This window comes from Aspergillus caelatus (assembly GCF_009193585.1).
Source record: "Aspergillus caelatus strain CBS 763.97 unplaced genomic scaffold BDV27scaffold_5, whole genome shotgun sequence".
NCBI lineage: Eukaryota > Fungi > Ascomycota > Eurotiomycetes > Eurotiales > Aspergillaceae > Aspergillus > Aspergillus caelatus.
In genome coordinates, this window is record NW_022475268.1 from 321,752 (window position 1) to 349,223 (window position 27,472).

Genomic DNA, 27,472 nt, shown 5'->3' on the forward strand with positions numbered 1-27,472 from the left:
GACATGGATTGACCAAGTGAGACAGCGGATACCATGTGAAATTGGTAAATATGTAACATGAAATTAACACACTATTTACTTCCGATAACCGAGACGGAGAACAGTGGACCACTCGCGAAGATGTGCTGAACAGTCTGAATGCCATAGATGGATGATATGTAGAATGAGAAGAAAGTCAACGGCGTCGCTGCAGCAAAGCCTTTGGTCCATTCATATAGTACCCGCCCACTGCAAGGGCCACTCCCAAAGCGCCCAGCACCAATGTTGAGGAACGAACAGGCAATTCCTCCTGGACGCGACCGATATTGGTCGATTTCTTGCGCTCCACCACGGACTTGCCCGTCCCCTCAATGAGGTAATCCTCCCATTGCACCCGTGACATGTCCTTCTGATACTGGACCACCCGGCCGGGCCAGTTGTTGGTGATCCGACCATTTTCCAGTTTATACCAGCTATGGCACTGCGGGTCGGCGAAGGTACTGCCCTCTAACTCTTTCTGGAGGCGATCATTGAACGCAGCCACTACATCCGACCGGGGCTGCAAGACCAGCGAGTCGCTACGAGCCTTGGCACGCACGACCTCACTGATCAGTGTGGTCAGGTAACGCGACTGTGCCTCAACCATCAGAATGATCGAGTTATGTCCTGTACACGATAAGCCCAAGATTCCACAAGAGAAGGGTTGTGTTCCACTCACCTAGATTCGTGTTCGGCCCGTATAGCATGCCAAAGTTGGGGAGGTTCTCAACTGTGACACCATAGTAGGCTGCAGCCCCATCCTTCCATACATCTGACACCGGACGTCCGTTTCGCCCGTACACTTGGATAGGATGCATAAATTCGACTGAGCGGAATCCCGTCGCAGCAACAATGAGATCATATTCTTGGAGGGCGCCATCAGTTGTTTCGATTCCAGACTCGGTAACGCGCTGGATCGGTCGTGTCTCGAGATGCACATTTTTCTTGTTCAATGCGGGGAAGTAGTCGTCCGATGGAATGACACGCTTGCAGCCAGGCGAGTAATCTGGGGTCAGCTTGTCCCACAGCTCGGGCTTATCACACAGCTGGCTTTTCATGGCATCGATGGCCATTTTGCGTATAAACCCTGCCATTGCCGAGTCGGACTTCGCGATAGCATCATGGCTGAACTCGCGAGCTTGCATCATGAGGGCGCGTTTGCACCAGCGGATAGGTGGCACGTAGGAGAGCAAGAATCTTTGAATAGACGAGATACTCGTATCATACCGAGGGATGACCCAGTTGGGGGTCCGCTGGTACACCGTGACTTGCGAGACCGATTTAGCCAGTTCGGGGACGATTTGGGCGCAAGTGGCGCCTAAATAAGTCAATCCAACGACCATGACAGTGATGATTTGAAAATGAAAAGGACACTAAATACCATTTCCGATGATGGCGACGCGTTTTCCGGTGAAATCATATGTCCAGTCCCACCGGGCAGAATGCATCAATTTGCCGGTGAAGTCGTCGAGACCGGGAATAGAGGGCCAACTTGGCACATTGAGCTGACCCACTGCAGATACCAGGAAGTCGGTGGTGATGTCGTATGACTCGTGGAACTGGGTGTCTTTAGCCCCCGATGTGGCCACGCTGACCTTCCACTTGAGCTGTTTGTCATCCCAGCGAGCTTCTTGCACGGTTGTGTTGAAGCGGATGTATTTATAGAGACCATATTTCTCCGCGACGTGAAGAAGATAATCCTGGGCGTGTTAGATGGAAGCCGGACACAATCGGTTCACATAAACGTACCCGAATCTCTTCCTGACCCGGATACTCTCTCGTCCAATCGGTCTTCTGCTCAAAAGAGAAGCTGTACAACGTGCTCCAGACTGGCGATAGTTTAGTCTAAGCTAATGAACGACCGGAATTCTTGATGCACGTACTGTCACAGGCGCATCCAGGGTATCTGTTGTCACTCCAGGTGCCTCCGACTTGGCTGCCTTTCTCCAGAATGACAATGTTACGGCATTGGCTTCGCTTGATAACATCAATAGCCATACAGAGACCTAGGTGTCCGTTAACCAGTTGTTCTGCAGCCACCACACGAGGGTATCGTCAGGCAGTACCAGATATGCCCGCCCCTATAATAACTACCGTAGAGGACGTATAGTCATGGTTTCCGACCGGACGGCCTGCTTGGAACCCCGTCATTTTGGCAAGTTTGGGTGAAACGTCGTGCAGGCGATGTTTGCCTCGCATGAGCTGAGGGGGTCCATTTTTGACAACACCAGGGAAATGCAGCTGAGTCGGGGTACCGAGGTAAGTATCGGGAATGAGAGTAGTGAATTGACACACCCAAGAAGGGTTGAAGACCAATAGTGTTGGCCTAAGGTTCTCCATTTTGATGGATCGGAGTCTTGGACTGCCGAATGAGGATTAGCGTAGATATCGTGTGTGCGGGGGTCATGTGTTAGGGTCCAATGATCGCCGCCCACTTCTTTGATGCTCCTTTCATTCTGCATTCATAACTACATGGAATGCGAATCATGATTTTCCACGGAACATTCCTCCGGACACAATGCTCTCTATTTCTCTACATTACAGCTATACAATCCACAATTCGGCAGTGAAGCATGGAAGCTACAGCTTGGCCACTCGATCCAACTTCTTCAGTTCTCGTCGCAAGATCTTCCCAGATGGGTTTCGTGGAATAGCCGGCACAAAACGCACTCCTCCACGCAAGCGCTTATAATTAATCACCTGATCACTCACATACTGATATATAGCATCAGCTGTGTTCTGGTTGCCCTCGTATCCCGGCGCCACAACCACATATGCTCGGGGCAGTTCTGTCCCCGACTGGTCGTCTTTGATTCCCGTCACAGCCACATCTGCGATGGCAGGATGCCCTAGAGCGATGGCCTCGAGTTCAGCCGGTGCCACCTGGAACCCATTATACTTGATCAACTCCTTCACTCGGTCTGTGATGTAGAAGTGGCCACTCTCATCCTCGTATCCCACATCACCAGTCTTGTAATATCCATCTTCAGAAAAGGATTCACCGTTGGCCTTCGGATTATTCAGGTATCCAAGAAAGACATTCAGCCCTTTGACCCAGAGCTCTTTGGACCGTCCAGTCTCCCCCTCAACCGGGGCATACTTGGCAGTCATATTCGGGAGAAGACGACCAACGGAGCCCGGGTGGCTGTGTGTCTCGTTCCATGTCTAGAACAATCATTAGCCACGGCCCAGTTATTGCCTGGCACTCAATACCTACCTGCATGTGCGTACACGGAGCACATTCACTCATCCCATACGCCTGACGCACGCTGAAATTGAGCTTCTGATGCAAAGTTTGGATTAACTCCACCGCCAGCGGCGCAGCAGCGGAGAGCATCATCCGTAGCGAGCTGAGGTCATACTCAGTGATACGAGGATTAGACACCAGTTCTAGGATAATCGGTGGAACTACATATGCGTAGGTGATTCGATGTTTCTGAATGGTGGCGCAGAATGAATCGAATTGAAATCTGGGCATGACGAATGTCGACAGACCAAGGTAAACGGTATGGTTGAGAAGATATGTGATGCCTATTCACGATATCAGGTGTGTTTGGGTTTAGTATTAATGGATGATAAATACCATAGATATGAAAGAAAGGCAACAAAGCCAGGGTGCTATCGCCCTCGCCGTGCATGCCTCCATTCCATGCCAGCTCGCCGTTATCGACTGATGCAGTCTGCAGCAAGTTTGCAATCATGTTGCGATGCGAGAGCATCACAGCCTTGGGGAGACCAGCTGTGCCGGATGAGTAGACTAAGAAAGCCAAATCTTCCGCTGGACGGTCAATCGGGGCCGAATGTGGCCCATTCACTCTCCCATGGTCGAAGTCATCTTCTGTTAGCTCATCCAGAACTATTACACGGTCGCGGGGGAGGCCAGCACGTTTGGCAGCCTCAAAGGCCACCGACGCTTGAGCTCTCTGTGTTACGAGAGCCCTAGCCTTGGTACCTTGTAGGGGATGCAGCAACTCCTCCGCGCGGTAGTTAGGGTTCACCGGACAGACCACGCCGCCGATGGCAAGGGTACCCCAAACGATGGGCGGCACATCGATTGAGTTCGTGGTGAAGACGACTAGGACATCGCCTTTCTGCCAATCCCATTTTCGACGCAAGGAGTGGCCGAAGGACAGAGCTCGTTGGCGGATTTGCGTATACGTGAGACACCGTTCAGTGTCGGCGGCGGTGAACAGAACTGAAGAGTCAATAATCAATCCACCGCGCAGATTATTCTCGGGCCGAACGTACCTTTATCAGCTGGATATGGCCGATCAGCTCGTTCGAAGAGAAAACTCCAAAGATCGACATCCGGAATGGCGACCGATGGAAAGGGGGAGGTCACTACATCCATCATCAACACAACGGTCAAATCTACTCTATCGGCCTGGCAAAAACAACGAGGACCTGTCATGCAGCGGCCGTGTGATATATCACTGGATCGACGGGCTCTTATTACCGGACCATGGGCAGAGAAATTGTATGCCAATCATTGCCATGACTGGCGAATAATCGCTAACGCAGGATTCAAGGTAAGGGGCAAATAGACCAGTTCGAAATAGATTAACATAACAGTACGGGTCTATATCGAAGCCTATTATAGCCCAACCTGAACATATTCTCCAAAGTGCGAAGAACAGTATCAACATATTTATATCTCTAGACCACTATACAAGAAGACACAAAAAAGTAAACACAGACATCTAGAACAACACGCTCAATGCAAGTCTATAGTATATACATGACCATCAGAATCAGCCGTAGATCATCCGTACAACATATCGCAAATCGTCAGACGCTGAAACAGAAACCCAACCCATAAGCGAAAAAAAACCAGATAGATAAATTAATGCCGTAAAGTAAAGTCAAAGCTTAGTCCGCATTATTGGCGCAGGTGAAGCTGGCCCGAGAGCTGTCGTCGTGGATGGCCTTGCCGGAGGCGTACAATCCCAGACCGCACTGTGAGATGACAGTTAGTATACTCATAACTTTTTAAGACTTAAGAGGGTGGACAAAGGGTCACATACAATAGTACCACCAATACCAACAATCAAGAAATTAAGAATGGTGAGGGCAATCTTGCGAGGAGACGAGAACCAGTAACCCCAGTTCATGTGCAACCAGTACACGCCACTCAGACCGTAGGTGAACCAACTGGCGAACAAAGAACTCTGTTTTTGGTATCTATTAGCAAAGATCTTCTTTTCCAAGTTCCGACGCAAGAGTGCCAAAAGAGAACCACATACAATCAAGCTAACAATATTGGTGAAGCTAGGAATACCCTCTCCAATAATCCAAGCGATAATCCAGCAGGTCACACCAATGCCAACCCAGGAACCAACGGAGACGAAGTCGCGCTTAGCCATGCGGCCAGACTTCCGGAAGATGCGAACATAGATGTACTTGAGACCGACGTGGCCGTTGACGACACCGGCACCGATGATGGTGGGGATGGCCACACCGTACGCGACCTTCTTGAGCACAGGGCCGGCGGATCCGAGAGCGGGTGAGGCGACACCAGTGCCGACGTAGTAGTAGATGACGGTGGCGGCGGTGACGTAGAGGGCGATCTCGAAGCCTTGCAGCAGGCACAGAGCCTTGGTGAAGTCCTTGGGTTCCTCCATCTCGGCGATCAGACCGAAGAAGGCGACGTGGGCGCAGTAGGCGAACACAATGTTGGTCACGGCGGTGAAGCCGTGGTAGATGTTTGTCTGCTGGGTGGCGTAGATGCTAGTGCCGCCCTTGTATTGGACACCGACACCGATCATGGTGATCATGACTGCGGAGAAGATGCTAATGAAGGCTGTAGGGATTGGTTAGTCGACTGTTTTGGAATTTTATTCCGGTTCCATAGGAAGACATACAGGCGATGGAGATGTAGGTCATGTTCTTGATCGTACGGGGCAGTGACAGGACCAAACAGATCACCATGCCCACAATACTGAAGACAATGGAGCAGGTGCCATGCTCGGTGATCGTGTTCATCATGACGGTGAAGGTGACAATGTGACTACCCATGATAAAGATGGAGAACAGGATCTGGCCCAGACCGAAGAGTTCACGGCCGAACCGACCCATGAGGATTTCGCCGGCATCAGCCAGGTTGTGAATATGCGGATGACGCTCGCGGAATTGGCCAATGACCATTCCAGTGTAGAGAGCGAGAATACCAAGACCGACAATCAGAATGAGCGCCCTATCGACGAATTGTAAGAACCAGGTTGTAGACGCAATATTGTGAGAGGACTCACGGAACAAAGCCCAGTGTATCAAGAGTAGCAGGAAGGGACAAGACTCCAAGGGACACCGATTCGGCAATCATGACTAGTATTGTTAGCTATGCTGCGGATTCGATAGGTCTCATTCGACGACTAAACATACACATTCCACATTGCCTGAGACGTTAGTCTAAATCACTGTTGTCCAATGCATACAAGGGGATCCGCAACTTACCACCACTTCAGCGTCTTGTACTTGACCTCCGCAGTTGCTTCATTACCAAATGGGTCATCGACAGGGGTGTTGTCCAGCTCCGCCTTCAAATCATCATCCGCGTACATGGGGTCGCCATGCTTGTTCTCGATTGGGTCGGACGGTGGAGGGACGCCTTCCATCAACATCTTGACGCGACTATTGCGGGGCGAGGAGCGTCGAGAGATGGAGAGTATAAGACAGTCAAGTATATGAGACAGCCAAGTTACCCTCTCCTGTCGAATGTAGAGACGGTCAAGAGTGATGAAATAGAAGAAGTCCAGAGGCCGTGGCAGACGCTATAAGACTATCCTCGCATCCGCCGAACACCGGGGCTGGGAGATAAGCGCAAAGGATGTTGAGGAAGTCCGCGGTGGGAGAAAATTCTCACAAGCCCTGGTGGGTCACGGCGTTGAGATCCCGTTCTCTCCACGCGATCCCTTTGGAAGCCAAAGTCAGTCTGGAGTTAACGGTGGCCAATGCCGTCAAGGTATGTCCGAGGACCAGTTCTCGACCAACAAACAAGGAACCTGGGGAACTGTGATATCACACGATACGTCCTGCTGCATGCATTCCTGCAATGTTCTATCAGCAGAGATATACCCGCAGCAGCAAACTTTCCTGATATCCAACCGACCGCGTTTGGGGGGCTGCAGGCGACGCATTTAGTCACGGTTTATACAGTTTCCCGAAACTTTCCCGAATGCGAGGATCTCATAGGCGCAGATTTCAAGCTCGAGAGACCCACACTTTGCATGCGGCCGTGGACGGGAGGCCCCACTGGAACCAATGGGAATCCTTATCGAAACAAATTAAGTAACAGTTTGGACCCACTTGTAAAAGCTTTGCACCCGTACGGACCTTCTATTGGTTCGGGACGCTTTCCATTACTCAAGGGATTCGGTTGAAATCCGTTCCTGCCTGAGGATCTTCGCTCTTCGTGGAATAAAGTATTGTCTTCCTTTCTATAATTGAACTGCTCTTATTGCATGTCTCCAGAGTCCCCCCATATCTCCCCAGGTGGCGATGCAATTACCATTTGCTATGTTATAATCGATTTCCTCTCTCCCCGCTTATCTATGCCAAGACGCTGGAAAGAGAGGAGAAAAGATAAAATAATAAATTCATAACGTTTATGGCCTGATCTTTATGCTTGTCCGCATTAGTCAGACTGGCACTGAGCGGAATAATAAAAATTGTCTAATTTTTTACCTTCTGGATGCAACCGTGTCAGAGGCTTAATTTAGTGTCGATCCCAAGAAAAAATTATTTCTTGGTCAAAACCCTAATTTTCGTGTATTTTAGGCTGCAGGTCTTAGCATATCGGTTAAAATCTCCTGTGTGAATGTGTGCTGGACTAAACCAACATCACCCCCGCATCTTGAGTAAAGTCCTTATTGGTCACGAGGGCCAAACCGACCGTGAGCGAGAAGGAAAGCGATAGAGTAATAGAATTGCCACTCGGTGTAGAAATCGAAACTCAAGGAGTACATCCGAGGCCGAGGCCGTGTGAGGCGACTGCCGGATCGGGCAAGTTTCTCGATTTTCTCGGGCTGGTTTTCTCTACCCCAATTCCGTAGCACTACCCCAACTGTTCTCCACGGTGCCTGGAAGTGTTTGCGTGCCAGTTTATGCTATGGGTGGACTGATTCCCTTTGCGTATACTGTGTATGTACTTGGCAACTTTTACACCAAAGCATGATCTATGTACATGTTGCACGATATTCGCAACCCAGACCTACGATCCTAGCCGAGAAGCAACGGGAAGCCTACAACCCACTCCGAGTCTATGCGAAATGATTATATACCTAATATGCAGGTTGAAGTGTAACAGGCTTTGCGGTGGATATGCGTCATTTTTAAGAGGCGTCTGATTGACTGTCATGCCGAAAACCCGGGCTATTCGGGGTTGGACGGTAGGTTGGTGGAGATCCCTGCGACATATATGTCATGATTCTAAGCGATATGGACCGCCACGGTCTCGCCGTAGAAGTGCGCATTAACCGACATTGACGCCCTTGCATCCTGTCGCTGATCGTATAACAAGTTTGGTAAGTGTGGGGTATTTGGGGTCCCCGCAAGATTGGTCTGTGGTCATTATGGATTGAACGTGCGGTCGTCTGTCCAGTGTCTCCACGTCACTCATAGCCTGTGCCTGTGGTATGATGAGTTATGTCTATTTCGTTTGCCTGAGTAAGGAAAACCTTGCCCCCTGAATGACTAAGGAATTTTGCATTCTGAGGCCAAGGTTTCACAATATCGGAACTGCCCTACATCAAAAGTTTACGATAGCCGCTGCTGTCCTTCGATTTTTCAGCAAGGAGGTTCCAGCTGCTTATGTCCTTTTCAAGAGTACCACGTGGTCATAATATGTGGTCAGATGTCTCTAACTTTAGAAATATATGCAACTTTGCCTTGGATAGCATATAATATTGGCTTATACGTGTTGTACGATATGAAAGACCACTTGACGGCCTGTTGTTCCCAAGGTCCCTGTAGATCTCATGTAACATTTGCATGGACCTCGTATAACAGCTCCCTTGTCTGTCAGCTTGACCATTTTTACTAATAATCCAATTAATTTGCTCACTTTTGTCGAATCTCCAGCCTCCACGTGGCCTCTTATAAGTTAGGCAGGTAATTGGTGCCCAGGTCTATTGTGATCGCATCGTTCACTATAGTCACCTGAACCATCTACAGCATCAAAGTAGAGCTTGGGTCAGTCTTAATTCTCTACCAAAGTATGGACATGATTCTGTTTTGAGCTATGACTTGGACGAACCACTTACCGAATTGGGATATCTATATGTGATACTGTCCTGTTATCCTCGCGGTAAACTTATGCTATTTGAAGGTTTATTGCTTGTAATATTTTCCAAGGATATCTTGCACAAAGCTTTTGGGGGAGAGAGTTCGTAGCTCGTGTGTTAGTTGTATATAGAGACTTATTTCGCGTGTTACCTATTAGACCACAACATTATTCCGCACTTGGTGTAGCCTTGGGCTATCTGACATTCAACATATCGACATAGACTATATCAAAGGCTTATTTACACCAAATGTGCTATACTTACTAAATTCTAATTACACCATCGGTACATCTAGAGGTGCTTACACAGTCCGCTATGCAGGGCCCTATTTATCAGCATGGCCTAATTTAACTGCCCCGCATGTCGCGGGTCGAAACAAAATCTTCTCAGTGGTTGGACATTCCAAGTAGTGGCACTTGCATATTCGTCTCTTGGGCTCTGAGAATGCCCTGGCTTTTACAAGCCCAATCTCACATTGTCGTCTAGTATATATACGCCGTGTTCTGAAGTGAAACCTGGTAGATAGACAATTTGACTACTCTATAACAAAACATGACCCGTCTCCTAGGCAAAGTAGCCCTCATAACCGGTTCCTCCTCCGGAATGGGTAGGGCCATTGCCCTCCGCTACGCAAAGGAGGGTGCACACGTCGTCTGCGCAGACATATCGCCAACTGCTCGACCCATAGTCCCCGAAGAGGTCAAGATAACCACCCACGATGCTATCATCGAAGCAGGCGGACGAGCCATTTACGTTCAAACAGACGTTGGTGAAGCCCAACAAATGGAACGAGCGGTACAAACAGCAGTAGCGGAGTACGGTCGACTGGATATGTAAGTTCCGTATTATCCTGCTATTCTAACTACTAGGACGCAAATAACTTAACAAGTGTATAGTTTAGTCAACAACGCCGGAATTGCCACAGAGGCCTGGACTCCAAGTCGAGTCCACGAAACAGATGAGCTCGTCTGGGACACGATCCTACGGGTGAACACGAAGTCGGTCTTCCTTGGCTGCAAGTATGCAATTGCGCAGATGTTAAAACAGGAGCCTCATTCTTCGGGTGATAGGGGCTGGGTTATTAACCTAGGCTCTGTATGGGGGTTGGTGGGAGCGCTGGGTGCTCGTATGTTGTATCCTGAGGATTTGGCGTTGGTTTGAATGTTTCGACTGACATGGGTGTAGCGGCTTATTGCGCGTCTAAAGGAGCTATTGTCAATTTGACTAGGCAGATGGCGCTGGATTATGCCCCTGATCGGATTCATGTGAATGCTATTTGTCCTGGAGGTATGATTTCCTCTTCTTTGAGTGAGAGTGGGAGCAGGTTTGGACTAATGATTCTCTATAGCTATTTACACAGCTATGGTGCGCTATCTCGAGGAAGTTTCACCATCTGCAATAGAGTCGCTACGTCAGAAGCAGCCCTTTAAGGGGGTTGGGTATCCAGATGATATCGCCCGGATGGCGGTGGTGCTGGCTAGCGATGATGCCAGCTTGGTGACGGGGGTTGCTTTGCCAGTTGATGGGGGATACACTGCGCACTAGGAGTCATATACATTGGTCAATGATGCCTCGATAAGAGTGATGCGGTTCATTTAACATCTTGCACGGTTGATTCTCTCAGTGAAGGCATACCTCCAGTCTAAAATTGACATTATGAATATTGTTCTTCCACAGAACGGAGACTCATATGGAAGATGTTGAGCAGTGCAATGCATAATGAGAAACAATAAGAGAGTAATATCCACACCAATATATGGAAAGCCGTGAAGCAGCCCGGCTATACCTGCGGAATATGCAACGTGCGCACAGAGGTAAAAACCTCCCTACTATACTCACCCCCCTCTCTCCCCGTACCGGAAGACTTCATCCCTCCGAACGGCGTCCCTAATTCTCGAACCAGCCAACAATTGACCCACACCAACCCAGCCTCCAGCCTCTCACCGACACGTCGCATGCGTGCCCCATCCTTAGTCAACAAGATACTAGCCAGTCCATAGTTACTATCATTGGCTTTCCGAATGGCTTCTTCCTCTGTATCGAAAGGAGTGAGAGTGACAACCGGGCCGAAAATTTCGTCCGTCAACAACGGACTCGACTCCGACACCGTCAAGACAGCAGGCTCTATCCAGAACCCCCCTTCTGGATTTTCCGGTGGTATAGAACCGAGATGAAACACGCTGACGGGGTCTTCTGCGGCTAGGGAGAGATACGACCGGATCTTGTTATAATGTGGTAAGGAGACTACAGCACCGACTGTGTTACCTAATTCGTAATGCTTTTTGATATATGAGACGAAGCGTGATACGAACTCCGACCAGACTCTTCTCTGGACATATATTCGGGAACCACAGAGACAGATCTGAACATCGTTAGTTCTCTGCTCACTGGCTTGGAATCTTCGGACTGGGTAGTACCTCTCCTTGATTCTCGAACGCGGCAGCCGCTGCGGTCGCGACGGCCTTGTCCATGTCAACGTCATCGAACACGAGAGTGGGATTTTTCCCGCCGAGTTCGAGCGATAGATGCTTCCCGATGTCGTCGACGGTATCGCGACGGATTTGTCGGCCGGTGGCTGTGCCCCCGGTGAAAGAGATGCCTTTGACGAGCGGATGGCTAACCAGAGCTGAGCCGGTGGGATTTCCAGCTCCGTAAACTAGGTTGATTACACCTGGGGGAAGTCCGACATCTTGGAATACGGCCGAGAGGACTAGATAACTATTAGGTCGACCAAGTCATTGAAGTCGAAGGCGTGCATTACATACGGTAGGCTGTCACGCTAGTCAATTCACTCGGCTTTGCCACGGCTGTACATCCGAAGGCTAGACAGGGCGCGATCTTCCACGTAAGAAGATACAAGGGCATATTCCATGGCGAGATAAGAGCGAAGACACCTTTCGGTGAACGATGTTCATAGGTCAAAACATTGGTATCTGTTAACCGGGCATGGGTTTCTTGGTGCAGGATATAGGTCGCAAAGTATCTACCCCATCGCACGCGTTAATTCCAAGAAACACAAGTTTGCAAAGCGATTCGGAATTGTCCCACCGGAAATTAGACACCGCGCGATCAATCTCCACTCTCGCGCGCGTCAAGGTCTTTCCCTGGTCGATGCTTTCCCAGACAGCAAACAATTCTCGTTGTTCTTCAATTCGCGAAGCAATGCGCTGGAGGTACTGTGATCGTTGCGAGGGAGGTGTGGTAGACCACGCAGGAAAGGCTGCGTCGGCGGCTTTGACGGCTTGATCGATTTGCTCGGGAGTGCTGTTGGGGATGCATGCAAAGTGGAGGCCGGTCTTGGGGTTCATGGAATCAATCCAATCATTGTGGGGGTGAGGGATGAGGTTTCCATCGACGAGGTTTTGGAGCTTGAACGGCTGGAAATCGAGCCACTGGAGATGGCCCTCCGCATCTTCAAGGGTATCGAGTTCCCACAGCTGTGGAGACATGGCAATTGTAACTCTCTTAGGCAACTTCAGATTAATACAGGTGATATAACGCCAGGAAAAGAGAAAGGGGAGAAATTGGGAACATATCCGGGGACGACAGAATACAGGCAATGCATCGGATGTTATCCGGTCAAGTGAGTGTGGTCTGATCCTGTCATCCGGCTGTAAATAATGCCAAGAATCCACTAAGATAAAAAGTCTCGCCAGAGATAATCCGAAACCTGGAGAACACCTAAAAGGGGTATTGTTGGTGCTATTATAAAAACTATGGAGTTGAAAATGTTTGCTTAGGGCTGTCTGCTATCCCAAAAGGGTTATATGGGATAACCCTGACAACTCCACTCTAACAATTCATAGACCAAGAGAACCATGTAGATCTACTACCACTACGCTCCATAATAACCAGGAAGCTATTTCGGATCCGCGATCGCTCCACAGGCCCCACACTGCCGACTCTCCTCATCCAGCTGCCATCTCTCAATCAATGGCTTCAATTGCGTGCCCAGATCAGCACAGTGGAAAATCTCTTCGCGTATGATTGTTGGTTTCCCATGCTGTCCCTTGCTACAGTACCATCGTAGACGATCTAAGGTATCTTCTGGTCGCTTGCGTTCCATAACTAGTCCGATAGTGTCCGTGAATCGAACTGGATTATGCGGCGTGTTCCCTGTTACATTAGAATAGAGCCGTTTTGTGATGGGGCTATCCACACGAACCAGGAAGTAGGAACATTTCTCCCTCCTTGATAGATATATCGCGAAAAGTTGTATCATTCTCGACGATACGCAAAAGCATGTCGCCTTTGACCTGGTAGAACCATTCTTCGGTTGGGTTGACTACCATAGAGGGAGACCAGTTAATACTAATTGAGTATATGTCTTAAAAGAAATATATCAAAAGGGATATGATACCATGATAGTCATTTCGAGCATTGGGTCCCCCGACAACCATCAGAGTAAAATCCTCGCCGGAGTAGAGACAGTAATTGTTCACCGGCGGATGGAGTTTGTCCTCATTCTCCGCTACCCACGATGCAAAAGAAAATGGAGGAATCATATTGGTAAATGCAAATACCAACAAGTGTAAAAGGTTACTATCCACCACCAGGGATGTATAAACGATAAAGGAGCTTATATGTTCACTGCACCTGACATTGACTTTCGCTACGAACCGCGGGGCTACGGGGATCTGTCCCTTCTGGTCTGAAACTCAGACACTATAGGTGCGCCTGGGCATCGTCTACATCCACACACACATCTTACTTCACGTAACCTAGAAAACATGTTGCAGAGGCGTCCGTTTCCCCTCACTGCAGTTAGGGTTAATCGCCCGAGGAAGCGGAAGTAGATCCGGCGGATACGGATGCCGGATGGTGATCCGCTTCGAGCAGTGCTATCTGGCTTCAGTAGTGCTGATGATGCATTAAAAACGTATAATTTGGTATCGATATGTTTACCATACATGTTGTTGAGCAATGTGGAATCTATTCTTTTCTAAATCTACGAACATCCGCCTATACTCGGAAGAGATTGATCAGATCGATAAGGCCGTTCCACGTATTCTGTGGAGGCAGCTGGCTAACAAGGCAGGTCTCCATGTGTAAATGTAAATCTCACTGCGTAAAGCTCTATATTAGCTATCTATCTGATGATACTTGCGGCCCTAGCTCATGGTTTGAAATTTGAGGTTCGTTAAATTAGCCGTTCTCGTACCAAGTGGCTCGTGTAGAATTATACGGTTATGATACAGATAGAAAAAAATAAGTGACATAACAAGTTGTATCTATACAAGGTATATCAAGCTCTTCACATTTTATATTGCTTATTACGTCTCAAATGCCATGATTATGCTTGGTCGTAAATCAGGTCTCCGTAATACGTACTAGAAAAAGAAAGCAAAAAGACAAGGAGAATGAGGAATGAGAGAGACTAAGACAAATATTGCTTCGAGCCATGCCCCTCCTCAGAAGCCCTCAATCGCATTTCCACTAAATCCCTCCATTTCTCATCGGCATCAAGATTGAGAAAACGCAACGCATTGCCAGCCAACATGTCCGCTCTTTGCTCCCACGACAGAAATTTCTCCAAGCGCTTATCCCGCGCAATCATTCTACCAGCTTCCGGGACTTCACCCAAGGGAAACGGATAATCGCTACCCATGACGATCCGGTGTGCCCCGACCTTCTTCACCAGAAACTCGAGAAGATCAACATCGTGAGTAAGGCTGTCAATCCAGATATTATCGCGCATAGTCGCGTGTTCCGTCGGAGTGACACCGCCTGCATCTGTGGCTACGAGATCCGGCCGACAGTCATATCCATGCTGAATACGACCCAACAATGCAGGGAAAGAGCCGCCCGCATGAGCAAAGCAAAGCCGAAGTCGGGGGAATCGTAATAGCGTCCCCGAGCAAATGAGGAGATGTAAAGCAAGCGCCGTCTCGCTGGGCATGCCGACCAGCCACGAGCTCCAGTACTTAGACCAGAGTTTCGGGTTCTCCTTTGGCCAGGTATAACCCAGCGGGTGGATGAAGATGGGCATTTCGAGCTCCTCGCAAGCCTGCCAGAATGGGTCTAACTGCGGGTCATCTAGTGTCATTCCGTCGATCGTAGTGCCAATTTCCACGCCGTGTAGGTGGAGTTCGTTCTTCGCTCGACGCAGCTCTGCTACCGCTGCTGAGACATCCTGCAGTGGCACTGTCGCCAGACCTAGAAACCGGGCGGGATGTTGTGCGCAGAGATCGGCGATGTGGTTGTTCAGATGTCTGGCTAGGATTGATACTGGCTCGGCAGGCTGGTCGTAAAAGAAGAGAATTGGGATCGTGCTGAGGACTTGGATGTCGGTCCCAGAGGCGTCCATCTCTGCTAGGCGTGTGTCAACATCGTAGCAGTTCCTGTTGACTGTGCGGAAAAAGCGATCGCCTACGTACATGTCGATGTCTTCTGGGTTCTTGACGTTTGCCCGGAGAGATAACCATGGGGAATTTGTGGAGTTTGAGGGATATGACGAGAGATCTGGTAGAGACGGCGGCATAATATGCGTATGAAGGTCAATACGCAGAAGGTTATGGCAGTCGTGGCAATACATGATGATATCTTCCTTTATTTTGGAGTAATGAATACAATACTATGGAAGATGAGGGGGATCTTATTTAGTTTCCTATATAGGAGTTCTATCGTTGCATCCGTCTTCGTATTCGTCCGGATGCTTCCCGGAAGGATTCCGGGTGTCTTGCTTATAGATTCTCGTGACCATACGCTTCGTCAACTTAGGAGACGTAGTCTCTATAGTTCTCTGATCAGTGTCAGTACAGATTATACCGAGGTGAATATTGTGTACATGGCGACCAAGTATCCACGGCCCGGATTTGGAAACACCTAAGGATTCGGTTGTCCAGTGTTTATCATTATGTGGATCACTTGGAACCTTGTATACGTTCCAGGTGGAGAAATAAAGGAAACTCATGATTAAGTAAATGTTAAACTATGCGTATAAGGCGTACGAAGAGGAGACACAAGAAGAATGATCCATTTGGCTGAGATGCTGTGGTTTAGAGTAGGATGCGTGTCAAGTGTATGGCCTGTAGGTTGACCGTAAAAAAAGACGAATAGGGCAAAGAAAATGAACTACGCAGAGAACGAAGAAAGTTAAAGAGAGAATACAATAAAGAACAAAGAGACAAATGAATGAGAGAAGAAAAATAATGGAGAAAAACGAAAAAGATAATTCCGATGCGGGGAATCGAACCCCGAGCTGCTGTGTGAGAGACAGCGATGTTAGCCATTACACCACATCGGATGATTGTTGAAGTACATAAAAAGTACTTTGTTCTATAAGTAAAAATTATAAGCATAGGTCCATTACAGTCTCTCAGTAACATGGAATATGGTGAATGGTTGACAGGATATAGACATATGTATGTTGTGGAAGACCTTTTATAAGTGGGTCTATTCGCATAATTAGTGATAAAGAACCAGTAACTTTACACTTAGCCCTGGTGGTGCTTAGTACGGTCTTGCTAGCATATAGTTATATATATACGTGTGACTCAGCAGTTTGAGACACTTTGTTAGTCGCTCGACTTGGTCCCTCAATATCTTTGTTGCTTAGATCCTTTATCTCTGGAACGCTTTGTGAAGGCCTGAGGACTTCTATATCAACCTCATTCTATAATGGCCCTCAACTTACCAGCGATAGATCCCCATAGCCAAATCGATCAAAATTTCCACCTTTCTCTCTCCCTCAACTTTTCACATATCTACCCTCATATGTGCATAAGATGAGATGTAGGAGATCTATGTGAGTGAAAGATACAAGAAATCGAACTCTTCTAACTTCATTAAAGATCTAAAGCAAGGGAATCCGCCATTGCCAAATGATTTGCTAAGGATACTGAACGCTTACATGACCTAGGCAGTAAGGCCTTGGTCTAAGCACAAAACACTTGTGGGAAGGAGTGAAAAAGTTCCAAGAAAATGGATATCCGATGCTAATTTATAACATAAATTTTTCTCCAAGCTTGAATGCTATTTGCTAAGTACATATATACTAGACTCAATCAGCTTCATTCATATTCACAACGTCTCTTAACATATCATAGCAGATCTTCTCGCTCACAACGCTATCCTGTTGATAATCTTCATGTCCAGCAACAAAGTCTCTCATCCACCTTGCGGGAGTTGGTAGACTTCCACTCGCTCGACAACTGATGAGGTTGAGATATTGCATCAGCTTGACCTCTTCATTGGGAAGCAAATCCCGTTCCAGTAGGTATGATCGCACGATGGGTACTAGCCCTGGGAAACGAGCCGGTGATGTCGAGTGCTCGCCGTTGATGATCTCATCAATGGTCATTAAAGCATATACATCCTCCCTCTGTGGCTGCGCGCAACCATATTGAGGATTGCACTGAACGGAATTCAGCCCGTCTGGAGCCCATTCTCGTCGCCGAAACCAAACGCGCTCCTTGGTCACAGCATCAAGCTTTTGTGCTCGTTGCATGGACTCCGTCACTAACTCGATAGGGATATAGAAGTTCAGCCGGTACGCCATGATAGCCCTGGACAACAAAAACATGAACACCGAGAATGCTGCGTTTTCCAAATCTTTGAGTTGAACTTCCATGGGACGGAACTCAACCCGCCATCCAGATCCTGTGCTAGCTTCCGGCATTTTCAAGTGAACATGCTTCCATACTCCATGTTGAAACTTCTCAAACATATGAGTAGTCTCCGGGCTGCTCAATTCGATCGCATCTTGGTTCAGGCACAGTGGATCGTGCCATAGGAGATTGGAAAAGTATGAAGCTATAGATTCGTCCATGCCTCCATCGAGAAGCTGCCGCTTCGCTGATTCGTCCATTTGAACTTGTCCACAGGCATTTGCTATACCTCCTGGTCGTTCATGTGAGAGATACACTCGGTTTGAAGACCAACGGGTTAATGGACTTGAGCAACATTGCTTAGAAGTCTCTAGAAACTGGAACTCTTCCTCCTGAGTACGGATATCAAAGCTGGCCGTTAGGTAGTCCCACCGCGAATCCGTATTAACCAGATAGCCTTTGTAAATAGGGGTTGCTGCAGTTAAAGCTAGCATGGTGGGACCGAGTATGACTAATTGGTCGTGTAGCCATCTCGCGTCAGGTTCGTTTGCAGCTTGAACTGTGGTCTGGAGCGCGCAGCATGCTCCACCGAACGCCTGCCCTTCGAGATAGACACAGTCCGTCCCAAACAATGCACCTTCGGCTAAACAATCTTCATCTAGGAAAGGTCTCGGCGTGTTACGATCCCTATATATCGGAACATGCAAGCCGACTGGACGTTGTCGTCGACTAAGAACTTGTTGGTTTATATAGAAATAGCGAAGTCCCGGAGCTACCACCTGAGGCGGCACCATTCTGTAGTGGACGTCCCTCTGCGAGGTGCCATAGTGGGGGGTCGTGAATTGGCCTTTGGCACCCAAGCGCGGAAAGGAAGCAATGGTCAACGGGTATTGTGTAGGCCCCAGAAGATCTTTGATTAATGCACGTCTGTAATGGTCAGACCGCTGGGATAGTTAGTACTCAGAGCTGCCTACTGACCTCCGTTTCATGTTCTTCTCGACATTGAGCAGATCTCGTGTTTCGTCGGTGTATGGCTTAGAAGGGGTAGACTCGATTGAAAAGTTCTGCCATTCCGGTTGTAGATCCATGGTCTCATCTTCGAGAGATTCCCTAGATTTTTTGTCAGTTGAATGATTTGTGGTCGCTATAGAGCTCTGATGAGAGACAAAAGTCCTCGCTTACCCAAACTTGCTAGAAACCTGATTATTCCACCGACGTAAGACATCCTCTTGATCTAATACTGCCATTGCACGAGATTGCGAAGGATCAAATTCTACCATTATATATTCCAACTACACGAAGCGGTTAGAAAAATGCCCGCATACCTCTCCCAATTGAGACGTACCTCGTCACCCCATAGGGCCTTTGGGTCCTGAATGTCCTTTCCCCGTTTCCATACGTTCAGGATTTGCTTAGAGGAATATGTATTAGCACGTAAAACTCTGGCTAGTAAAAGGAGAGTGTGGTAGCACCTCGGCAGCCCATTTCCGCGCCTGAGGGCCAATCTTTTGAAGTTCCTCCGGCGACAAGGGCGCTCTTCCGACCCATCTATAGCTTGTCAATTGGGGAGCTCCCCTTTCTGGAATTATGCTTCGAGGTAATTTTCAACGTACGCACGACCCATTATGGCCTATATACAACGAGGGGTATAATAAATCGGTCGATAAAGGTGAATTGGCCGATCATGGTCAGGTATACATAATGTTGGGTACGCATAACGGCGGTGACCAACAAAATTATAATGGAGCAGCAGCAGGAGGAGCTGAAACGAGGAGTTACTGACTGTGTAGTATTTTCTTTACAATACATTGCGTCAAGAGTATACAAATATGGAATTTTATTAGGCCGCAAACAGCAAGTATATGTAGGGTTGCACTCCTTCCGAACCGTGGATGAGCCCCGTCTGGTTCAAAATGACACACTGACTTGATATATCATCCCGTAGTAATCTACCTTGTACCGAAGTTCTTAGCTATTAACCGTGGCTAATGAATGTCATGTCTCTCTGTTGAACGGTTCATACAGTCACTGTCATAAGTTTTGTATTAGAGATTGACCCACATGGAGACTAGGCTCTAGTATGACACTTCCATGCGACGATATACAATAGTGATGTCACCATTAACATATGCAGCCTTGGCGGTTATATATGGAGCACGAAGAATGGCGTGCTTGTAAGTCTGCAGGTTTCATTTAGTTGCATGATAAGTGGACTGTCCATTGTTGTGAACATTTATAAAGACTGAACATGTAGAACAAACGTAGGATTGCACTGGTATACGAGCTCTGCTCTGTCTATAGGGCATAGCGCTCTTGGTCATACTGATGCGCTGTGCCAAAATCATGCGTCGGATCAGCCACCGAATACGTCGCAAGTGCGCTGAAAAACTATGGTCATGATGTACTCGTTTTCATAGACTACAAGTCCTTGATAGCTAGGCTCACGACTGGTGAAGGGGAAACATGACTTGCTGTTTTGTACTACCAAAGTAGTGTACGGCATGGATTGAGAAGGCCAAGTGCAGGATATATACTAAACCAGAGGCTTAGTGCTGTGCTCAGGCTGATAAGTTCGAATCATGTCAGCTACCAAAAAGTACAAAAAGAAGCCCTAATTCTAAGTCAGTTGAACAACAGGTAAAGTCTCGTCTATAGATGATATCTAATGCCGGCCGTCGACAGCTGGGAAGTACATAACTGGTCGTATTTAGGTATAACGAAAATCTATCTCTCCCTTTTGTTTCTCTGCCCCATCTAGTTCGCAGGTCCCGATTCAAGAGTGAAATAAGTGAGCTAATATCAGGTAAGCCCCGTTCCACAAGTCACGAAAAGCTTCATGCTTGTACACTTACATGTGAGAACAATTTTGGCTCCGTAGTAAACCAGATCCTTGCAGAGTATATCCTGCGGTTCTGCTGATAATCCTGTGAGACATCCATTACGAGCTCACTGTCTTTAACGAAGACTCGAAAGACATCCGGTCCCCTTTCTAGGATTGAGTATACCTTCACTGAACAGGGCTCTTGCAGAGAGCTTGCCCGACTGACAGTATCCGTTGCAATATCCCATTGCACCCATTTATGGCTTGGACGTGGCCACGTTGGAGGTGCTCGAAAGCGAAACACATAGAGCGCACTGCAACCGGTTCCGCTTGGCGCATACAAGGGAAGAATATCAAACATAGTCGGTGGGACCTGTTCAACTATTGCTGCAATAGCGTGTTCGCCATCTGCTGGGAAGTGGAGATAGACACCTTCTTGGGGAAGCCTCCATGTTGAAAATATTCTTATGCATTTGTTTGTGTAAATAGTGTTAGCCCAGCCAAGTATTCCTCCAGAACCTCGACAGTAAGGCGCATGCACCATCCGCCCATGTCACATGAGTCGATACTATGTGGAATTTTACGCAATCAGTCTTCAAAGGTAGGATAGAAGGGAAGAAACGCAGAATAGGGGGCAGGGCCTCACTGAATGCCGACGGCAGTAGCATGTCCATTATGCGACAAGAATACAGGCGATCCGCTCATCCCTGACATTGCTGTGGTGCTGTATGTCATGCGGCCATCCTGACAACTAAGGCACCACCCGGTACTTCTAGAAAGTATTCCCAGTTTTGGGTAACCGCAAACGCCTAGGCCGTCACCTTGCAAGTTAGCCTGACCCAAATCTAAGGCAAAACCATAACCACCGCGAAGATACCACCCGGGCTCCATATCAACTAGAAGTGCTCCATAGCCTGAATACACGCCGGCATCGCTCGCACATTTTGGCCCGCTCGCAGAGGGAAATACCTCTACATCCTCAATGTGTATTGAGATATCCAGACCATATTTGTCTTGAATCACTAAATACTGCGATGGCCAGCCGTTCTCATCCATGAGATTACATCTTGCAGTGACCAAAACAGCTCTCTTAACACCAGGGACATTGATACTGAATGCGGTTCCGTAACAGATAGCTCCTGAAATATTCTGTCACTAACCGGGCTGAAGGTTGTGAGATAACCATTTTGGCAGATATTATTTTGGGGGTAGAACGAACCTCCTTGCTTGAACTTGAGCCTGAAAGTCCAATCCTTGAGGTAAAGGATCTCGGAACAATGTAATCCATGTAGCTCTGCAGGGACTGTATATGACTCTCTTACATATAATAACCCCAATTTCTTGTATACCAATGCGAGCCGATCCACGCAGGCCACCGTATGCGGATGCTTCGTGCCAAAGGTTTCTTCATACCGTGACAGGGCTTGTTGGAATTTGTCTGCTGCAATTCCATACTCCTCTGCTTCCTCCAATATTATAGCGATGCGCCACAATATATCTGCTTCATCCGAACAACGCGCATTAGGGTCACATGAGTACCAAGATAATCTACTGTTCAAGGACCTTCGGTCAACCTCCTGATCAGACAGTTCTCTTTGGGGAGCCTGCCAGTCCCAGGAAAGGGACAAGTCCAACAAAACATTGTCTTTCGACCACCTGAGTTCCAGAGGCGCTGCAATCATTATTATGGAAAAGTGATAATGGCAAAGCCGAATTATTGTAGGCTTCGCCGCTCCAGATAACTGACAAATCAGATCCCCTACTTGGACAGGCTTTGCTAGAGCTGGTAGGTGCCATTGTATTTCGGGCCCAAAGGTTCCATCTGTATCTCTTGTAGCAAAGCCCGCCTCCTGCCCATCATCGTGGGGGTTTCTTCTCACTGACAGTACTTTGCCAAGTATATAGCCCTGGCCACTTATTACAGCTCGCTCAGGTGGGTCCCAAAGGCTGATGGACACATCACCCCCTAGCAAAAATCGAATAAGCCGCTCAAAAAGCCGTGTCCATGGTATACTATAGTCAGGCAGTAAACCAGTCGGGATGGAGTCGTCAGAGGACATGCCCAGCAGGGCAAACAGCCTATCATGTTGCTTAGTGGCTTTCCGGGTGTGATACATCTCAAGTAGTTCACCTAGAGGGCGTATTTTCAATGATAGTTCGCTGGAAGTGCTCTCTGCCACTCTCGGCCGAAATAATGACTCTCTCATGAGGAACGTCACAGGGCGGACCACGGCATGCAAATCGGGGAAATCTTTATAGAGGTATTCGAACGATTTGGATGTAAGGCCGGTGGAGAATACATACCCGTCCAGCTCTGTAAGTCCGCACTTTATCAAGATCTGTCGTGCGGCAGCAACCTCCTGAAGGACCTGGATTGTAATTGTCAGGAACAGAAACTTTAGTTTGGTTAGGTGAGTTATAGGATACCCATATGCGCCCAAACCAGGGTCGCTGAAGCAAAGATAACACCGCCTCCTTGGTCAAGTCGTCGTCCACGCTGTGAGGTCTCTGAGCAGCGATCCGTATTTTCTCAAGTGCTTCATCACTATGGTTGTTTCCATATCCAAGCCACACAACCACACGACTGGCTTTGCTGTATATCTCGGCCATGCGCCGAACCTGTTCTCCTCTCTCTTTGAGATCCTTCTGATTTATGCAAATCGCATCGATCCAGATGATTCGCTCGATGTACTCGTCACGAAGAGATAACAGAGCTGTGTAAAGATTTGCAGTAACGGGCAATTTGCAGTCCTCTAATAAGATTAACCGACGGCTAGTCAGGTTACCCCAGACATAGGATAAAGCTTCGTAAATGTGCGTTTTGTCTGCCAACTGCTCTAGGGGATAGTTGAATAGGCGGCCTTGTATACGGGAGTTGCTATCCTTGCTAGGCAGTAAGCGTAGTAGGCGAATACATCCCCGGGGCAATGGAGGGTAATGGTACTCTTTTTGACGGTCGTTGACGTTGTTTTCACAAGTCTCCGCTTGTCCCATAGTGCTTATGTTCCTCCAATGGTGAAGTCCGTTCTTTTTCCGATTTGCACAATTAACAACTTGAAATAACTAGAGAGGCTCGCCGCATTTTTGTCCAGAGGAAACAAGCAGCTTAGCAAAGGTGGCTGGGGCTCTGTAGTGCTCGTTGGACTTTATATGTCAGCCTCGTCTATAAATCCAATTATGGTACCAATATGGGTACAGTAATCTTTGAAAAGCACTATGATTGGTGTTATGGTTCGCTAGCCCCAGGCAGAATGAGGCGATACAGGCCAGTTATACGGAGTACTGACGTGGCGTATCAGAAAAAAACAACGAGACCGCACGAATGTGCCCCGAACAAGACATATTATGGTAGATTAAATGGCATTAGTATTAGAAAATGATACTACTCCGTATAGTGCCATTATTCAAGTTATTCTTGAAACTGGGACTATCCGCACTTTGCTGGGGGCGAGTAACTGGCTGATAGTAGAGGCAAAGTAGGACGTCGGTTCGCCTAGATGGATCCGAGCGATCGGCGCTGCATGCACAGCTGCCCAAAGTTCGATGCTATGACCGAAGTGCAATATATGATAAAGTTGACTTGTTTTCTTTTCTACGGAGAAGAGGGTTTTATATTCCAGGCACTGCATCACGAAACTAAGTAGAAAAATATAGCGCTTTCAAGCACTTGTAGTCTACCCTATATCATTCCGATATATGCCATTGTACTATGCACGCGTTAGATCCACGGCTAACAAAGGGCGATCCACTTCGATAGTCATTACCTATGCCAGGTGTTTCTTCTGCTAAGGTAGGCACGCGTTGGAAGACTTATCCGAGAGACCAAGGACCATAACTGGCATCCCGAAATCCCAGTTTTCCTTGGTATCTTATTATACATAGTGAGCGTTCTTGCTGAAGCCGCTGCATTCTATATCAATCTGCTTTTGTCTACTCTGTGTATACTTCAAACGTAACATAGGTCATGGAAACTGCATCATTTTCTGGCTATCAAGTAAGAGAAAAGACTCATAACGCATTCCACTGCGTAAATATTCAGATGATGTGATTGTATTCGTAATATGTGGCGACGCCGCTGCCCACTGATTCAAAAGCTCACGCCAATAACATGACTCTGCAGCTGGAGTCAAATATCGATCCCGAAACGTAGTGATACTGTTATTGGCAATGCGCTCAGCAGACGCTGGATCGTCTAGCAATGCCTGCATTTTCGCTGGCAGATCAGAAAAGTCGCGCTCTACTTCAACAAAATTCTGATCAGGGCCGGACGAGACAAGGAGATAGTGGTGGTGTTGGATATACTGGAGTTTATGTGCGACGATAACGGAACCGCATGCCTGGCGATATTTCAGAGAAGCAGAATAGGATCGTCCTAGTCCAAATCTGTTAGCCGTGTCCCTCGAGATTAACATGAACAGGAAAAGTCATGCTCACCTTCAACATGAGCAATGAAGCGATACCGGCAGTGGTCTTCCATGCTGATAAAGTTCTCCTTGTCCTTCCATACTATTTCCTTGACGTCAGCCCATGGCTGATTCCTTGCTGCCTCCAGTAATGCCCGTCGCATCTTCGCCGCAAAGCTCAGTTTCCCCCTCCACACCAGCCTCGGTTCTTTCTCCTCCCAAGGTACCTCTTTGTGTCGAATACGATCAACCACCTGAGTATACGGACCGATCTTGCCGTCGGCCCTGCCATGTTCCCATGCCCAAAAGCCGAAGTCCGGCATCAGCCACACGGCTTGTTCATCTGGTTTTCGGGCCAAGACCCATAGAGGGTGATGAGGACTGGTAACATCATCTACTTTATCCTCCACAGAGAAAATAAACTCAGTGTTAGGTAGAGTGGAAGTATCAGGGCCCGAAGCTAATGCCCGATGGATCGAACCCAAGATAGCCAAGATCTTACGTCGATGGTCCTCTCCTCGAGCATGAGTGGATACCACATAGAGCTGACCGTTGACTACTGCGGCACGAGCCATACCTTCCGCCAGGTAAATCTCATTCAAGTCATGCATTGATATGCCATGCTTCGCAGTCCAGAATGTTTCCGCGCGGCGCACATCTTCGAACAGGCCTGGAAAGAAACTTTGACACTGGGCCGCATTCAGGGTTAGGTTTTGTGCATCGTAAACTGGGTTATAAACCCGTGCCTTTGGTGTTGGATCGTCAGGTAGACTAGAAGCGCAACGGAGGCAACTCCCGCATTCGAATGACAGGGCTGTCTGGCAGGCACAATGGCCTGCAGGAATAAGGTGGTTGATCACGGACGGCACATTGTCTCGATCGGAGTTGACACCGAACCATAGGGACCAGATGAACAGTGCAAGGATGCCACAGTAGATAGAAGGAATCCCGAGACAAAGCAAGTAGCGACTCTGGTTCGGTCTTCTCATGATGCCTATGGGGGGAATAACATGGCGAGCGAGAGTGTTTTAAGAGATTTCAACATAATTTCCAAAATATCTTGGTCACCCCATTCCCTAGCGTCACCAGACCTAGACAGAGCGATGTAACATTATATCATGGTCTAAGTATAAGGGGCACGATTGCTTAACGGTGTGATAATTTTGTGTTGGCCAGCGCTTTTTCTTTGATTCGCTGGTTTGGTACATCCAAAAATCCTTAACTTTCCTTGCTGGGAAATGATCTTGGACTTGGCGTTGACCCATCAGCCTCATCCTGGTTCTATTGCTGGGATTAACTCAAGCTATAGTAGTGCTACGGAGTACGTTTCGGGGGCAAAGTGAGGGCTAATTTGGTAGCAGGGCCCACATTGATTTAATACTGGTGGATGGCTTAGAGTGCAAAGGACAACTCAGCCCCACTCTATGAAATAGTACGGAGCACAGTAATAATACTAAGAATCTAGAGGGATAATTATTATTAATAACACCAAGCATCTGATCAGAGACTCAAACACTTGAATCAAATGCTAAGCATAATTGTATAGAACGGAGCCAAAACCACGTTGGTGGCGCAATGTCAAGCTTCCATATGAACGCCGGTGGGCCTTAAGGTAGTCCACTCATAACCGTGGTTCCCAGTTTTCCCAAGGAACTTCTTGCTCTAGATCGGGGAAGCGGAGTCTTTATATATCCAGTGGCAAATTTGCAGTATATTTCGTAATGAACCAAGGGTGTTTACCATTCATAGATACGATTATAACGGCGCTTGCTATATCTTATACTCCTATTCATATAAAGATTGGCATTTTGTCGATCATAGAGAAACAGCCTTAGATCTTATTTAGATCGCAGTGACAATGTAGGGCTGACTTAGGCAGATAAGAACTCTCACGTAGAAAACACATTCGAAAAGGGAAGATACAAATGCCCAGCCATTAGCAGTGTAGAGAAATACAAACAGTTGGGGATAGTCGACGGGTTCATTCGGCCCTTACGGAGTGGATCAATTTACAGCCCCCAAGCACTAACTGTTACGATTCCCGAACTATCACTTTAGCTTGGAAATGTATTCTCCATTTCATAAAACACAGACCCAAACAAGAATGCACCCCGGAGTAAGCGAATCACGCTTGTTAGTTCATTAAAAGGGGCACAACAGCTCCGGATGATTCGGAACATCATTGGCAAGGGTGCGGCAGACTTATCCAGAGCTTCTGTGCATGGTTCTTTTCTATACTTAATTTTATTAAGTCCGAGTATTGGTGGGCTCTAGCGTGAAATCTCCGGTAAGTCAGAAATGCCCTTTTAAATCCTGAGCTACGACCCCGGTTCGAGGGATCGCTACGTATGGAATAGTATCGTGGAGTAACTCCCTCAAAAGACAAGAACATGTATTATTAAG

At 47.8% G+C, this 27,472-nt stretch overlaps 10 protein-coding genes and 1 non-coding gene across 11 annotated transcripts; 1 reads left to right on the plus strand and 10 right to left on the minus strand.

Moving 5' to 3' along the window:
- Positions 1–175: 175 nt before the first annotated feature.
- Positions 176–2,358, minus strand: BDV27DRAFT_152407 (flavin-containing monooxygenase; the record flags this gene model as incomplete). Its single annotated transcript, XM_032071559.1, has 6 exons — positions 176–645; positions 698–1,336; positions 1,400–1,718; positions 1,768–1,847; positions 1,902–2,024; positions 2,085–2,358. The coding sequence occupies 6 exons, from the start codon at positions 2,356–2,358 to the stop codon at positions 176–178; spliced, it is 1,905 nt and encodes a 634-aa protein (XP_031933331.1).
- A 138-nt stretch (positions 2,359–2,496) lies between these two features.
- On the minus strand, positions 2,497–4,369 carry BDV27DRAFT_170846 (acyl--CoA ligase; the record flags this gene model as incomplete). Its single annotated transcript, XM_032075431.1, has 4 exons — positions 2,497–3,183; positions 3,236–3,549; positions 3,602–4,213; positions 4,267–4,369. 4 exons carry the CDS (start codon positions 4,367–4,369, stop codon positions 2,599–2,601), a joined length of 1,614 nt encoding a protein of 537 aa, XP_031933332.1. The 3' UTR covers positions 2,497–2,598.
- Positions 4,370–4,707: 338 nt separating this feature from the next.
- On the minus strand, positions 4,708–6,800 carry BDV27DRAFT_90555 (putative amino acid transporter). The gene is made up of 7 exons (XM_032077917.1): positions 6,469–6,800; positions 6,397–6,410; positions 6,267–6,339; positions 5,880–6,211; positions 5,262–5,818; positions 5,043–5,186; positions 4,708–4,974 (listed from the first exon to the last, which is right to left on the minus strand). Exons 1-7 carry the CDS (start codon positions 6,633–6,635, stop codon positions 4,888–4,890), a joined length of 1,374 nt encoding a protein of 457 aa, XP_031933333.1. The 5' UTR covers positions 6,636–6,800; the 3' UTR covers positions 4,708–4,887.
- Positions 6,801–9,848: 3,048 nt separating this feature from the next.
- On the plus strand, positions 9,849–10,841 carry BDV27DRAFT_170852 (SDR family NAD(P)-dependent oxidoreductase; the record flags this gene model as incomplete). The annotated part of the gene is made up of 4 exons (XM_032075432.1): positions 9,849–10,129; positions 10,193–10,422; positions 10,482–10,583; positions 10,645–10,841. The coding sequence occupies 4 exons, from the start codon at positions 9,849–9,851 to the stop codon at positions 10,839–10,841; spliced, it is 810 nt and encodes a 269-aa protein (XP_031933334.1).
- A 15-nt stretch (positions 10,842–10,856) lies between these two features.
- BDV27DRAFT_119859 (aldehyde dehydrogenase) lies at positions 10,857–12,832 on the minus strand. Its single transcript, XM_032064961.1, has 4 exons — positions 12,345–12,832; positions 12,062–12,279; positions 11,714–12,006; positions 10,857–11,658 (listed from the first exon to the last, which is right to left on the minus strand). Exons 1-4 carry the CDS (start codon positions 12,743–12,745, stop codon positions 11,077–11,079), a joined length of 1,494 nt encoding a protein of 497 aa, XP_031933335.1. The 5' UTR covers positions 12,746–12,832; the 3' UTR covers positions 10,857–11,076.
- A 323-nt stretch (positions 12,833–13,155) lies between these two features.
- Positions 13,156–13,801, minus strand: BDV27DRAFT_140687 (3-hydroxyanthranilate 3,4-dioxygenase; the record flags this gene model as incomplete). Its single annotated transcript, XM_032069707.1, has 3 exons — positions 13,156–13,412; positions 13,462–13,581; positions 13,657–13,801. 3 exons carry the CDS (start codon positions 13,799–13,801, stop codon positions 13,156–13,158), a joined length of 522 nt encoding a protein of 173 aa, XP_031933336.1.
- Positions 13,802–14,584: 783 nt separating this feature from the next.
- BDV27DRAFT_170857 (amidohydrolase family protein) lies at positions 14,585–15,842 on the minus strand. The gene has a single exon (XM_032075433.1). It carries the CDS (start codon positions 15,829–15,831, stop codon positions 14,674–14,676), a length of 1,158 nt encoding a protein of 385 aa, XP_031933337.1. The 5' UTR covers positions 15,832–15,842; the 3' UTR covers positions 14,585–14,673.
- A 628-nt stretch (positions 15,843–16,470) lies between these two features.
- Positions 16,471–16,542, minus strand: BDV27DRAFT_t9. The gene has a single exon. It is a non-coding gene; the product is annotated as a tRNA-Glu (tRNA).
- Positions 16,543–17,298: 756 nt separating this feature from the next.
- On the minus strand, positions 17,299–19,469 carry BDV27DRAFT_152414 (glutamate--cysteine ligase; the record flags this gene model as incomplete). Its single annotated transcript, XM_032071560.1, has 6 exons — positions 17,299–18,772; positions 18,824–18,955; positions 19,028–19,137; positions 19,191–19,256; positions 19,318–19,393; positions 19,459–19,469. 6 exons carry the CDS (start codon positions 19,467–19,469, stop codon positions 17,299–17,301), a joined length of 1,869 nt encoding a protein of 622 aa, XP_031933338.1.
- Positions 19,470–20,599: 1,130 nt separating this feature from the next.
- Positions 20,600–23,745, minus strand: BDV27DRAFT_170865 (uncharacterized protein; the record flags this gene model as incomplete). The annotated part of the gene is made up of 6 exons (XM_032075435.1): positions 23,286–23,745; positions 21,886–23,035; positions 21,313–21,805; positions 21,186–21,234; positions 20,851–21,039; positions 20,600–20,638 (listed from the first exon to the last, which is right to left on the minus strand). Exons 1-6 carry the CDS (start codon positions 23,658–23,660, stop codon positions 20,600–20,602), a joined length of 2,295 nt encoding a protein of 764 aa, XP_031933339.1. The 5' UTR covers positions 23,661–23,745.
- Positions 23,746–24,628: 883 nt separating this feature from the next.
- BDV27DRAFT_170867 (glycosyl transferase family 90-domain-containing protein) lies at positions 24,629–26,069 on the minus strand (the record flags this gene model as incomplete). Its single annotated transcript, XM_032075436.1, has 2 exons — positions 25,101–26,069; positions 24,629–25,038 (listed from the first exon to the last, which is right to left on the minus strand). The coding sequence occupies exons 1-2, from the start codon at positions 26,056–26,058 to the stop codon at positions 24,629–24,631; spliced, it is 1,368 nt and encodes a 455-aa protein (XP_031933340.1). The 5' UTR covers positions 26,059–26,069.
- Between the last annotated feature and the right edge of the window lie 1,403 nt (positions 26,070–27,472).

What these genes read in the sequence shown, in the direction of transcription:
- BDV27DRAFT_119859 (XM_032064961.1), bottom strand. Translation starts at nt 12,745, where the DNA reads ATGTCTCCACAGCTGTGGGAACTCGATACCCTTGAAGATGCGGAGGGC. An exon ending in CGCGCGGTGTCTAATTTCCG is followed by an intron (nt 12,280 to 12,344) that starts GTGGGACAATTC and finishes GCGATGGGGTAG; the next exon opens with ATACTTTGCGACCTATATCC. An exon ending in GACTAGCGTGACAGCCTACC is followed by an intron (nt 12,007 to 12,061) that starts GTATGTAATGCA and finishes ATAGTTATCTAG; the next exon opens with TCCTCTCGGCCGTATTCCAA.
- BDV27DRAFT_170857 (XM_032075433.1), bottom strand. Translation starts at nt 15,831, where the DNA reads ATGTATTGCCACGACTGCCATAACCTTCTGCGTATTGACCTTCATACG.
- BDV27DRAFT_90555 (XM_032077917.1), bottom strand. Translation starts at nt 6,635, where the DNA reads ATGTTGATGGAAGGCGTCCCTCCACCGTCCGACCCAATCGAGAACAAG. An exon ending in GATACACTGGGCTTTGTTCC is followed by an intron (nt 6,212 to 6,266) that starts GTGAGTCCTCTC and finishes ATTCGTCGATAG; the next exon opens with GGCGCTCATTCTGATTGTCG. An exon ending in GACCTACATCTCCATCGCCT is followed by an intron (nt 5,819 to 5,879) that starts GTATGTCTTCCT and finishes CAATCCCTACAG; the next exon opens with CCTTCATTAGCATCTTCTCC.